The sequence below is a fragment of the Mycetomoellerius zeteki genome, unplaced genomic scaffold (assembly GCF_001594055.1).
Source record: "Mycetomoellerius zeteki isolate Tzet28-1 unplaced genomic scaffold, Tzet1.0 scaffold106, whole genome shotgun sequence".
Lineage (NCBI taxonomy): Eukaryota > Metazoa > Arthropoda > Insecta > Hymenoptera > Formicidae > Mycetomoellerius > Mycetomoellerius zeteki.
In genome coordinates, this window is record NW_017255975.1 from 2,834,876 (window position 1) to 2,849,208 (window position 14,333).

Here is a 14,333-nt window from a genome sequence, read left to right on the forward strand (position 1 = left end):
CGATCATTCGTTCACTTCCGATTCCACTTCTTTCCTCGCCTCGTGTCGTTGGCCGAACGTAGAAGTCGCGATCCGAGAAGACATCGTGCCAAGGCGCGCCGTAGCCCGAATCCGTGAGTATCCCGGATATCCTGGTGCCATTGCACGTTTATCGTCGCCATCCATCCGACGACACTTCCAAACTTTTCATCGGAGCCGAGTCCGCGTGCTACGCGCCCTACGAAGATGATCGACCTAACAGTCAAGACCTTGGACTCGCAGAATCACGTCTTCTCCCTGGAAGACGACGTAAGTCGCCCCCTCTTTTTCCTGATTCCGTGATCACGTGTCGATCGCCGCGGTTCGCTGCGATCGACACGCGTCTATAGATGTATCTTAGAAACATCTGGAGACAACTGAAAGACGTACACGACTTGTTCCGTACACTGAATACTCCATCACCCAAATGGATCTCTTATTTGCTTAATTATATAATGTATCTCTGCATATTCTCTCTCCCTTAAAGCAAATCACGGTACGCGGCTTTAAAGAGTACATAGCAGATTCCGTCGCGGTACCAGCCGATTCGCAGAGGTTGATTTATTGCGGACGAGTGCTTCAAGACGAAAAGAAATTAAATGATTATGGTATATATATATATATTGCATACACCTACTTATATAAATAATTTGCCGCAAGCTATATGGAGCACGACAGGCATGCATTGACACGATGTAATTTCTTTAGATGTCAATGGAAAAGTCATACATCTGGTGCAACGTGCGCCACCCCAGCCTGGTCAACATGGGAACGATGGTGGACAGACACAGGGGCAGGGCAGACAGGGCTGGCAGAACTCGCAGAGGCCGCATTATCGAGTTACACGCACTCAGATGCATGGAAATGCAATGTATCTGGGAGCTATGTCTGTGCCGGCAGAAATCGTTGAAGGCCACGGTAATTAAAAAAAATTTTTTTTTGCATGTGTTCTCTTTTGCTTAACTCATGATGTTTTGATGGTTCCCTCAGGTATACCGCAGTTGAGCAACAGTTTGTCCGGTAGTAGACTGAATCATGCTGGTCGAATGCTTGATCGTGTGAATGAGTTGATCGACCGACTGGACGATCCCAGTGCTCCACCTCTGCATCCGCCTCCGGAGCTTAATCAATCTACGACGCAGCAGCAGCAACAGCAACAGCAGCAACCGCAAGATTCAGAGCTCGAACAAAACGAGTGAGTTGAATGAGTATTTAGATTGTAAGTTTTCTCGCACAATAATGACTTGTGTTCAGCAAAGAAAACTGATCATTGAACGCTCAGTGATCTTTAATATGATTGGTTCCCATTTAAATTTACAAAAATTAAAGGCAAAATCCAATTCTATTAAAGAATCACTAAGCGTTCACTGATCAGTTTTGTCTGCTGAACACAGCCAATGCTTATGTAATTCTTTAGGAACAACGACGTTTCTAGAGATGACGGTGCTAGACTTGCTGAAGCAGCCGCTGTCGTCATCACAGCCGCGTTGTCAGCTGCGGGAGCACGCGCAGTTGCATTGGCCAGAGGTTTGTATATTTGTGGATCTGATTCTGATTACTTTTCAAATACTTTAGCATAATTTTACAAATTGTGAAATGTGGTGTCTTTTTTTTTTTTAAGATGTGACTACTCGACGATTTGTAGACAGCAACTTTAACGGTGAGAATACGAGAACTTCAAGCGACGCGAATGAGCATCAAAATGATGCACAATCATCACAGTCACAATCCCAATCGCAGTCACATTCGCAATCGCAATCACAATCGCAATCGCAATCGCAGTCGCAGTCTCAATCGCAGTCGCAGTCTCAATCGCAACCGCAGTCTCAATCGCAACCGCAGTCACAATCTCAATCACAACAGCAACAACAAGCACACACGACTACATACGCAGAGGCTACATCGAGCATTCCTAACCAAAATAGACGTACTCAGCAGGAGTATGTATCAGTTAAGATATTTGACGAGTTAATTAGCAAACGTAGATATACATATGATTGTTAATTATTTGTCTTTTAGTCTCCCGCGACCTCCGCAAATGGCAATATTATTGCAAAGACTGTGCAACACTCAAGAACGACTGAGACCATACTTGGAACGTTATTGCATGCTTACACTTCTCGATCCTTCTTTACCGTCCGGGGTAAGTCAATAAGTGATCTCGGTATTAATCATTAAACATTAAGACAAAATTTTGCTTTACTAAAAACTGACTAATCGTTGTGTTTAGCCTGGACCGAATACCGTAGAGGAGAATCAGAGAATAGTGGACGGAGTCAGTGAAATTCTGCATTTTATGTCGCATTGCTGTCACGCGCTGAGTGACATTATCATTGATATGAGTCAACCACCACCTAGAAACTTGCGATGTCGGCCGATAATAGTACAGCACTCGGCTATTTTACAACCTGGTATTCCGATCCAGGTGGAGGTGAGCATATCGATTAATAAAAAAATACACAAAATATAAATAATTTGATTCCGCTCCTATTTATCCATATAATCAATATTGTTTTAACATTCCTTTTTTTCTATTTTATACAGGCACATATTAGTTTGAATGGTCGCAGCGCTAATAATAATAACAGTAACGATGAGACAACAGAATCTGGTAGTCAGGCGCAATCGGATAACGTGGGATCGACAACTTCGTCGCGCGTTAATACCGAGGAGGGTAATCAAGAACGAGAATCCGACAATGCGGCGCAGTCGCATGCAGAACGATCACAACAAGATCAGGGCCAATCGCCTTTCGGTATGTTTCGTTACAATGCGATGCGGTTCTACAAAATGCTAGACGATATGTCAAAACGTATATCACCTTTCTAGATACAGTATTCAATTTACCGAACAATGTTGAGGTGCTAATGGAAGTTAGTTCCGAGAGCAATATAGATGCTGGAACGAGCAACGAGCAGAACGCGTCAGGCAATGAAAATAACAACAACGCCCGTAAGTCGTGTATTACGCGACATGTTTGGCAAAAAAAACAACGCTTACCTATTCGACGTTTTCCATTTTGCAGGTAGAACAAATGTGTTTCCGTTCGGCACGCCACCGCCCCCGTATTTCATGCGAAACTTTATGCAAGCCGTTGCTGGACACATGGTGCATGGCGGTATTACTACCACGACTATAAGCACGAGAAATCAGCCCGTTACTACTGCAGGAACGCAACAAGGTATCTCTTCGTCAATGGACAGTGGAAGCACCAATGCTGGCCAAAGCACTCAAGCACGGTATAATATTGACGATATTGACAATTTTTGTGTAACGTTATGAAATCATCTTATGGCTTGTATGACATTTTTTCCTTGTTTTGAGTTACTCTCTAAAATACTGACATCTAATATTAAATAATTGTGAAATACAGGAGCAATTCGGGTACTCATCCCACAACTGCCACGCAAACTCGAAGTACATCGCGACCGCACGTGTTCCATCATCATGCTCATCCAATGGGTCTCGGCATGAGTATTGGACTAGGCCTCGATTTCGATCCCTATCTACCATGCAACTCGCATCATGTGTACCGTTCCCCGAGTACTGCGGTTACTGTAACTACCGAGGCAACTTCTTCGCAAACAACGCGCACGACGTCAACAACTACAGCGGATGCTCAAAATCAAACTAATCAAACTGGTAGATGAAATGAGGATCAAAATATTTTTTTTTTTTAAATACGTGTTTCTACAATTAGAAAAATATTTTTTTAGCAACAACTTCGACTATGACCACCAGTTCTACTTCTCCAAACGTAACATCAACGACGAATGCAGAAACGGCTACTGATAACCCCTTCGTGACTTTATTGCAACAGGTATTGAGTCAATCGGCGAGCGGTCAATCGCAACCCAATGTCACCATAAATAGTAACGGTAATTTAAATATTATAGTAACAGCGAACTTAAATATTTACTTCGATATTAATGTTGATCATGTTACAGCTTCAAATTTGATGGAAAATCTTGGGAATATAATGCAAATGGTACATGATAATAACATACACTTAGGATTTTTAAATAATAGGTGCGTTAAATGATTAAAGAAAGAATCATTCATTATAAATACATAACATTAATCGCGCAATTTTTTTCTCTTGACCATCAGTTTAATCGGAAATCTTCCATCATTGGCCAATTTGTTTGAGAGTGGTGGTCTATCTATGGATTCTTTGACGTCGCATGGATCCGGCAGAGAGGAGAATTTTCTCATCGATCTCTTCGTAATGCTGGTAATTTCATCACTGCATTGCTTATTACACGATATGAACTTTTTATTGTTTATAATACTAAAGAGAAATTCATCTTATGTAGACACAAAATACGTCTCTGGACGAATTGATCAGAATACGTCTCGGTCAGTGCGAGCCCATCGCTCGTCTTCGAAGACCACTGCAAGAGTTCCTACAGCATACATTCTCGAGAGCCTCATCACCAGACGCCCTTCAAGAACAAGCAACTGAGCGTTTAGTTTCTCAACTACGGCCTCATATTCAGAATTTTCTGGCGTCCGAGGAAGACACCAGCGGCAGAATTGGATCCCGCGTTGATCTTCGTGCGACCATCGAATCGTTGATTACTCGTCACACAAGAGATATGCATAGAATCTTATTCGACACCGGTTGGTATTTTAATATTGCGTGTTGCATATATTTTAAAATCAACAAACCAAATATACACATTAAATTTACAGGAATCGATGATATTAGATGTGGACAAGATATATTGAGTATCCTAATAAACATGTGCAACCAAATCTGTACAGTACTTCGATACTCGCTACGTGGCGGCCAAGCTGGATTGGAGGCGACTGTAATACGTTTTATAGTGAGTCTTGATTCTTTTAAATGTGAAGAATGAGGAAGAAATTTACCTATGTTCTACTAACGCGATTTGGTTGTTTTGGTAGCGTAACAGGGTCGGTGGTGACAATCCTATTCTTCAGTACACGCTGAATGGATTTATCACCCGTCTTCGTACTTACTTTTTACCACAGCCTCCGGATTCGGAAATCATACCGCTTTTAGTGTACAGGGATGCATCGTCCCAACCGTCGTCGGTATACTCGACGTCGACCCGCCAATCCACACAAGCGCAACCGGAAGATGAGGTAATCAATTTTATCCTATCATTTTTTTACCGTTATAATAATATAATAAATATTCTTTATAAATGTATAGCCGATGGAAACCGAGACTCTAGAACAACAACAACAGCAGCAACAGCAACAATCAGCTCGCGAAAGCTCAATACCCGAGGACCGAGAAGAAATTCTGGAAACATTCCCTGGCCACGAAGCATTACCTTCGGTAAGTCAACACGAATATGAAAAAGAATGTATTGAATTTATTCTCAATAAGAAAATTCTTAAATTAATAACAAAAATTTTTCGTAAAAAATTTCTTTTAACACATGTTTAGAGGTCTTAACGATTCGATATAATATTCTTTTGGCAACATGTATTCATTTCATAAGTTGGATATATATATTTTTCTAGGATTGGGTCCCAATTATCGCTCGCGACGGTGTGAGACAACGTAGGCAGTTGCAAATGCAGGGTGTAACGCCGAACAGCGGCGTGACGACGTTTAGCGACGCGTACCTAGGCGGTCTGCCAAGTAAACGTCGCAAATTGATCGAACAACAGAAACCGCGGTTACTAGATAGCCCTACGCCGAATCATCATTCAACTATAGCAGCATCCATGGAACGGTTGGTCAGAGAGGGAGTCGGTCGTGCCGGTGTCGAGGAGGTCGAAGGCGCTGCCGTGGCTGTCGCAGCTGATCCCGCTGTGCGTCGCGCGTTTGGTCAGGCAATCAGGGACTGCTTAAATCCGTGCCGATATGGCACGCCAGACTTTCCGGATCCATTGCGCTTCCCGAATGCGACCAAATATTTCGCGGATCAGGAACGCCCGCCGAAATAATAATCAGCGGCGAGATATAATATCGTATTCTGACTTGTGTTATTAACTTAAAAGGTGATACGTTAGGTATCGATGAAATCGGCTGATGTCCTGAGAGAATCGACGCGCAAGGAAGGAGATCTCACGTGGACAACAATTACGTAGAAAGAAAAAAATATATTTCTTTTTTCCCTCTGTTGATAGAGAGAGAGGGAGAAAGAGAACAAATGTATTTTTAACTGGCTGATCGGCACGGTGCAGATGTATCTACATGTTATCTATATGCTCATATCAATATTCGCTTTAATAGATTCACATTTTGACAGAACTATTCTCCGGATTAAGTTCATAATTAAATAATATTTCGAATCTTCGTGAAATCAAATTTTCCATCGAGTATCAGTTTTAAAAAAAATTGATAAATCAATTAATGTAAAAAATTAATGTTAATTTTATGGAAAATTGGCATTAATTTTCACTAAAGAAATACAATATATATCCTGCATATACATAAATGTAAAAACTGTTAACTGCGCACCCATCTATTTATGATTTTTGCACCCGTGCACCTGCTAGTTTTGAATTGTCTTCGCTTGCGTAAAAAGATTTTTTTCCATAGCTCTTATCAAGTTAATTGATTTAAATTCCGGCATTGCCATGACTGGAACAATCATAGACAAAGAAATAGGTCGAATTTTATACTTCTTTTTTTTTCTTGGCTCAACACACATTTGACAGTGTTACATCTTGTAAGCGGTGGCGTTGTAAGTTTCGGGAAAATTTTTATCGCGTGTTTCGTGCAGATAATTAATTAATTCTTGCGAAATTCGACGTTTTCGGAGCGGTCTTTTTATGACGTATGTTCTCTACGCGTGTCGCATGATGAGAATAACAGGCAAATTGACGCGTACGATGCGTGGTATGATAACGTACTATATGTGAAGTATGTTTAATCGTTCTAATAACCAGTTATATGGAGAAATGAAAAAAAAAAACAATAAAGTTGTGTATCCCTTTTCCTTTGTCTTTCCGCATCGATTTGTACCTCCTTTTTAATGATAAGATCATGACCAATGGGTAATGTCGCTCGAATAATTAATTCATAACACCACTGGGGATAGAGTTCTCGTGGCGGTATCAAGACAAAGGTGAGTGCGGCTTAATATCTGAGAAGAGATTAATGCAAAACACCCTTTTGGTAGATTAACAGCATGAAGTAAGTGGCAAATGATTGCCCACGATAATTAGACAACGTGATATTAGAATATTATTATGGAAACTAAAGTAAATTGGAGATTAACGAGCCACATTATTTTATTAATCGCCAATTTTATTTATTCCTTATTATCTTTTTCTCTAATTTCTCGTTAATTTATCGAATAATAAAAGTCGAATTACAGAAAATACAAAAAAATAGATGGTATCACCATCCACTGTGCGGTACCATCGTGGCATGTAACATCTGTAATACATAAGAACGCCGGTTATTACACGCATGACTGATCATCACGCCCGTCGAGAAATCTGATCGCTTTATGTTCGGTTCACCTCCACGAACCTGATACTGTCGATTAAATTTTCATAATCGCACGAAGCGGGGGAAGAGGAAGATCATTATCGAGATGGTAATTGTGTCGAATTAGAAAAGGGATAGCTAGCAATTTTTAACCCGCGTGGCTCCATTGTCATCGTCACTTCAGGGCGACATTATTATTCGAGTTTCTGTTTGATTCGAGTGCGGAGCTGTTCATAAATCCGATTTCGAGTATCTCTGACTAACGAGGACAAATTTCACTCGATTCCGCGGTAATCCTATTTGCGCGCGCGCGCAATCTGAAAAAATCGGGATTACGAAAATTTCCGATCGATAATCGGAGTGTTTACAGAACGGCAATGAAAACAAATGTAATTTAATTTCCGCGAGAAACGGACTGCGCGTTTATTATCGCGGTCACTCTCGAGAATCTTATATAGATCGATGAGATCAGATTCCGCGAGCAGTTCCATCAACCGTGCACGTGTGTAAGGTAAAAGCCGTTCTTTAATCATCAGCGGCATTACATCGCGATCAAGCGATACGCGCGCGATACGAAGCGAGACTTATTCGCGACGACAACAGAGATCATTTCCTCGGCCGTCGAGCGTAAGCTCGATCTTGCCGCGAATTACGAATTACAACGTAACGCCGTGTAATATCTTCTTCCGCGGGAGGAGGGGGAGAGAGAGAGGGGGAAAGACGATCGTTATACCACTCTCGACCAAATGTTCCCTCCGACTCCCGGCTGAACGTCGTCGAACTACAATTTCGAGAAACGATCCGGAAAGGAGAGGCGTCGGTATCAATTGGTCGCGGACGAGGAACACGGCCGACGTTCCTCGGTTTCTCCGAGGGTTCGCGATTTTTTTTTTTTTTCCGCTGCGGGGCGACGGAAGACGACCGAAGACGATGACGACGGCGATGTTCCCGCGTCGCGGCTCTCCCTTGCCGCGCTTGGAGCAGAAGAGACCAACGGGAATACAGCTTCCCTTCCGCCTCTCCTTCTCTCCTATCCCCCTCGTCATTCGCCGCCGGGGTATATCCTCGACCGCGTATACCGCGCTTACACCACGTATCCGCGCGTATACCACGTCCACACGTACGTACACGCGCGTACACACCGCGCGGTCGAAAGGCTCGCGGGGGAAGAGCGCGTAGAAAGGCATAATAAAGGCAGGTAGAGAGTATACGATATCCGCGCGGACTCGACGACCAGCTGTCGGACGTGGCTGCGACAGCGTGCGCGATTGGTCGCCGGGTAGTCGTTCTTTCCATCGGATTGGTCCTTTTCGCCGCTCGACGACGCCTCTTTATTCACGCCGGGGCGTCGCCGTGTATTTTTATGCACGCAGGTTGGCCACGTCGCGTCGAACGCGATTCTTATAGGCGCACTTGGCGCGTCTTCAAAGTCTTCGGGTCGAGCTGGTCCGCGCGGATTCCGTCGTTGCTGCTGGTGCTTAGCTGCTGTTGCTAGTGCTGCCGCCGCCGTCGCCGCTGCTGCTACGAGGCCGAGGTTAAGACGCCTTGGCAATCAAGTAGAACCTCGGGCAAGCAGGGCCGGTTACGGCGCGCGGCATCGCGTCGGTATATACACGAGAAAGGAAAGAGAGGTAGAGGAAGAGCGAGAGAAAACGTGGTACACGAAGGCGGCCATATTTAGAAAAGGAAATCAGCGAAGAGCATTTCGCGCCGCGTACCACCGGAGCTAACTCTCCTCTCCTCTCTCTGTGACCCTCCATTCCACAACTACGACGACGACCACCTTATCGTTTCGCTCTCGTACCCCTGGCTCTCTGGTTCGATCTTCTACACCGGGGGCTCTTTTCGCAGCCCGCGTCGTTCCAATGGATTTGACAGATGAAAAGTAACAGGCCGTGTCTCTCTCTCTCTCTCCCTCGCGCGCACTGATACTTCTCTCCACCGAGGCGAATATATATTAACGGAAGATGGGAGAAGGGGTAAAGGAGGGAGGCGCGAAATAAGTCTCGTACTTTTCTTTTTCGCGTGTAACGGCGTCCCGGCGCTAATAACGATCGTCTTTCTCTTTATCTACCCCTCATTCTTCCGGATCTCTCTTCCTTCTTTCCTTCGCGCGAAACGCGAGAAAATGCTTGCGGAATCTTTTTTTTCGCGCGTACCTATATACGGACACACGCGCGAGAATGTCGATGGTGTGTACCTACTGCGCACGTAATCACGTGCGGATAGACGTGGCCGGGAGTTTTCCGAGGGCTTTTTTGCAGTTGCGGACCTGCTTGTTGTCGAGTCGACGAAGCACGAGAGAGAAGGGGAGAAAGCTTGAGAGCTTTTTTCCGCGTCGCACCTACGCGGAATGTAACGCGATTTCTTCTTCGCGATCTCTTCGCGATCTCTTCTCTCTTTCTATGTATACACACACACGCATATCTAGAGGGGGGGGGGAAGGAAAGAAGAACACAAGGAAGAAATCGCGTTATATGCCTTATATTATATATATATATATATGTCGTATATGTACATAATACATATATACATAATATAATGTAAAATATACTACTACACTTTAAATTTCTTGCAGTGAAATTTCACTCCAAGAAAGTGAAAATACCTACAACCACCCTTCACTTCTTGAAAAAGAGTGACAATTTTCACTCTTTTTAGAGTGAATTTTCTTCAAAGGAGTGAAATCTCTTTTTTTTTTTTTAAAGTAAAATTGTCACTCTTTTTCAAGAAGTGAAATATTTTCATTTGTTTTCAAGGATGGTTGTATTTTCACTCTCTTGGAATGAGATTTCACTACAAGAAATTTAGAGTGTACTAGTTATCTGCAATCTATTTGCTTTCTTTTAAAAATATATATTAATGCTACAGCTTCTGAATCTTAAGCCAGAAACATATAGAAAAACGTAAGAAAGTAAGACGTAAGCAACAAACGAATCATAATTGAGAACGTAAAGTCCTCTATTGTGATTGGCCAATTTGCCTACTACTTACGTTTTACTATGTTTTTTTGTGCTTCTGACCTTACTTTGGATTATGATGGTTTTAGCGTTTGAGGGGACTTATCCCGAAACATCATACAAATAACACCTTTTTCTCTCCCTTTTTCTTTCTCGCTGCCATTCTTTCGTTTTTGATACGAGTACGCAGAAGCTTTCCTCATTTTCATAATATTCCATTCGGATCAACTCTGTCATTTTCTCTGTCAAACTGCGAACGTTTTTGACGTATTCGATTCGAACCGGCTATACTCTTGCCAAGAAAAGATCGACCTGGAATTGCTTGAAATATATATATTCGCGGTTCGTGGAACGTGCGCTTGCGAAAGATTTTCGCGCCGTGCATTTAGAAATGACAGATTCGAGGCAGGGATTTCGAGCGCGACGAAAGGAATAGGCTCGATCGATCGTCGAAAGCTTCGTTCGTGCGGTCCCAAAGGAAAGAATGATTCCGGGAACGCGGAAAATATCGTCGCGGAAGGAGCGACCAAATCGGAATTCGTCGTCAGGTCGTCGCTTCGCGTTTGCACGCACGCGCGCACGTCGAGCGGTGTTCCGTATATCCCGCGCCGATTTACGACCAAGCCAATTGGCAGCCGTTGCAACCGCTCGGAATAATGCCAATTAACACGTTTTTCGACGAGTCAACCGCTCGAATGCGCGCTCGAAAGCGAATGAACGGCGGCGCGTATCCGGTTCGCCGACGAGGGGCGCGACGAACGAAGGTTCTTTGGCTCGAAATATTTTCCGAAACAAATCGTGCGTCCAAAAAAAAAAAAAATAGTACACAAGCGTATCGTCGTTAGAACTGGAAATCATGCGTTTTAATACTAGAACCGATGATGCCATTTTAGCCTCGCAAATCATTTCAATTTTTTTGCATTAGATAGACAGTACAGAATATTGAAAAATATGTGTATATAATACAAATAATTCTAATGACACGAATAATACCAAAATGTCATTTTTGGTTCCACTAATCATTCCAATTTTTTCTTTTTTGCATTAGATATTATAGTAAAGAATATTGAAAATAGGTATGTAGTTATAATACAAATAATTCTAATGACACAAATATCAAAGTACCATTTTAACTTCGCTAATTATTTAAATTTTTTCATTTTTGCTTTAGATGTACAGTTGATCATAGAAAGATTGCAACACTTTTTTTCGATGAGTTTCGGAATGTAGTCTGCTCACCAGAGAGATTGATATAAATTATTGAAAATATGTAAATATAATACAAATAATTCTAATGATACAAATAAGATCAAAATAACTCTTCATTCACTGAAAACAGAGATAGGAAATTACCAAATTAGTATCTTCGGCAGTTCCGTCATCGGCAATTCTATGTTAATATATTTTTTACAATCGCATTGTAAAACATGCTTGACTTTGTTTAGATTCACCACCGAACAAATAGTTTGAAAGAAAGTCTGCAGAATTTATCCTCTTTATCTTATTATCACGAGATCTACGATAGCGACACGGCAATGATTTTTACGAGTGTCGGGAATCGATACCGATAACTACTCGCACGATGAAAAAGTATTGTGCTCTCAATATCGATAATTAGTGTACAAAAGCTCGAAAGTGACGAGTGACTGATAAAAAAAAGATCGATAAGCTCGATAAACGAGACGTTCTTTTGTACTTACAAAACTAATCCCGTTAAGGAAAAGAGAACAACGTGTTTCGAGCGTGTATCCAGAATGGTGCCGAGTCGATCGAGAGCTCGGTTATAGAAAATATTATGTTTTGTACAGCGGGGGTGATAACGTTAACGATAAAGGCCGGCGGACTGAGTTTTTTTCTCTTCGGGCGAGATCTGGATGCATTCTTGGGAGTAAACGAGCGCGGGTCATTATCGCGCCACTTAGTTTTGTATCGCTTATACGCGGTTATCTTTTTAAGTCGTGACATTTCTTACTCTCAAGTCCATCCGTCCGTCCGAACGGAATGTCGATAAGGCGCGAGATAATGAGACAGCGACGTTTTCTGTCGAGCGCACCATTTTGACAGCGCAACCCGATAATAGTGTGTCCCATACAGCAGCACCTATATGTATACTGGAACGCGATAATGATATCCCGAAATATATACATATATAAATATGTATAATGATAACGAGAGCAAAGAGCCTCGAATGCATTCACAAAAGTAAAGAAAAATGTAAAAAAAAAAAACAAATTATCGATATACTTCTTTAGAAAAGCTATATATAGTAATCAGTTTCGAGGTTTCAACACAGATCGTTGACAGAAACGAAGTTATACTTTATTTTTATCTGACATATTTTTGTCTCAGTGATCTTACAGTTTACACTGTTTGGGCAGCTATTAGGTGTCCTTGTTTAATCTATAGATTAAATCGTGTAGGTAACCACCTAAACGTTACGGTGTAAACTAAGCCATTGTGGACACAGGATTGTCCTTTAGCCTCTTTCGTTACGTCTATTCTTCTAATTGCAAAAAGGTTTTCAGTATAATACGTTTATTTCCGTATGAGACTCTTTATTCTTTTCAATTTGAAGTTACACCTGTTACACTATTTTAACGCAAGCGTGACGCTTCTTTAACTTTTATTTGTCAAGATCGATATATCTGTCTCAGTTATCCATTTCTTTTGGAGGATACTCTTAACTTCTCTTTTTTCACAGTGGCCTTCGTAAAACTCCTATAGAAATTACCATCTTGTAGAAATTACCACCGGGTCTAAATTCTCCTTGCTAGTCTTTAGAAACATATTTTGAGAAGTCAGTTCAACAGCTTAAAACGCGTGCAAAACACGTTTACGGTTTCCTTTTTTCTCTCTTTCAGTATAGGAACTCTTTTTTCGATGAAAACGCTTTTTGAAACGGCATGTTATACTGAGAGAAATGTTTTGGTACGTATAACCATTTATTTTGTTGATATTTGACTAACAAAAACTTTCTTACTTTTTCATTTAAAAATTGTGTTGTTCTAATTGTTGGAATAATCGAATTTTAATTAAAACAACAATTTTTTTTAATAAAAATAAATGGTTATACGTATCAAATATTTTTCTCAGTGTACTTTCTTTTTTTATCTTAGGGCGGGAGCATAGTTTTATATAATACACAATGCATAAGAAAACGAACGAATCAAAGTCCTTCATTTCCTTCCCTTTTCACGAAATAAAAGACTCTAATTAGTCGACCGCCTTATGCGTTATGCGTTACGCAAGAATCTGCGCTCCTGCCCTTAGATTTTTTTATTCTATTATCTTTCTGCATTCTTTTAGAAAATTATAGATTCTCAAGCCATTCCATTATAAGCTCACGTCTCGTTCGAGCGCGTCGATAAATTATCATTTGGATTCTTATATCTTCATCGAATCCCCAGGTATATTTTTCTGCGTTTGGACCGAAGTCACAGAAATCTCGACGAAAAGGGATTTCCGTAAGATTCCGCCAACGTCTTTCCTCGCGACGGGGCTTCTTGCGCGTTCGCAGACATCCCGCAGGCTCAAACTCGATGGAACATTTGTCGTAAACGGAAATATTTCCCCTTCGCAAGAGAGGAGCACGTGGAGGGCGTACCCGGGCGACACCTAGCGCCCGGAAGGTGGCGGGCCGAACGTTCCTTGGCGGCGAGTGACGTCGGCGACGGCCCCGACGGCCCGGTTCAGTTCAGTTAACACACGCGCGTTGTTGGGTGCGCATCGTATCGCGTATCGTTATTAGGGCACATCGCCGCGTCTCTATTCCTCCGGCAGTCTCTTCGCGCGATCCCCTCCGTACGTGCGCGTGCAGGAACGTCGTACTCATGCGCGACTCGCGGATACTCCACGTGTAGTCACCGTCCGCGCGACTTGTGAATTCCGGCGCCACGCCGAGACGGGTCATGAGTGCTAGAGTGAATTGACCT

General features: G+C 42.3%; 2 protein-coding genes across 3 annotated transcripts in view; both read left to right on the plus strand.

Moving 5' to 3' along the window:
- Positions 1-225: 225 nt before the first annotated feature.
- Positions 226-6,369, plus strand: LOC108724523 (large proline-rich protein bag6-A). 2 transcript variants are annotated; one of them, XM_018450954.1, is made up of 20 exons: positions 226-288; positions 506-626; positions 727-936; positions 1,009-1,213; positions 1,454-1,545; positions 1,640-1,958; positions 2,038-2,161; positions 2,249-2,449; positions 2,563-2,773; positions 2,848-2,970; positions 3,044-3,257; positions 3,392-3,660; positions 3,735-3,896; positions 3,966-4,047; positions 4,129-4,252; positions 4,335-4,641; positions 4,714-4,847; positions 4,930-5,130; positions 5,201-5,329; positions 5,518-6,369. In XM_018450954.1, exons 1-20 carry the CDS (start codon positions 226-228, stop codon positions 5,944-5,946), a joined length of 3,720 nt encoding a protein of 1,239 aa, XP_018306456.1. In that variant the 3' UTR covers positions 5,947-6,369. The 2 variants fall into 2 exon arrangements, with proteins under 2 accessions (XP_018306456.1, XP_018306452.1); XM_018450950.1 differs by having other exon boundaries at positions 1,436-1,545; positions 5,518-6,368.
- Positions 6,370-6,998: 629 nt separating this feature from the next.
- LOC108722507 (protein groucho-1-like) overlaps positions 6,999-14,333 on the plus strand; it is a 36,472-nt gene continuing 29,137 nt past the window's right edge. The window contains 1 exon segment of the mRNA XM_018447659.1: positions 6,999-7,002. Within this exon segment, the coding sequence (XP_018303161.1) occupies positions 6,999-7,002 (4 nt within the window).

Bases quoted from the DNA above. Each gene is read 5' to 3' on its own strand.
- LOC108724523 (XM_018450950.1), top strand. From the start codon at position 226: ATGATCGACCTAACAGTCAAGACCTTGGACTCGCAGAATCACGTCTTC. The intron at 937-1,008 runs GTAATTAAAAAA...TGGTTCCCTCAG, and splicing joins AGAAATCGTTGAAGGCCACG to GTATACCGCAGTTGAGCAAC. The intron at 2,774-2,847 runs GTATGTTTCGTT...TCACCTTTCTAG, and splicing joins TCAGGGCCAATCGCCTTTCG to ATACAGTATTCAATTTACCG.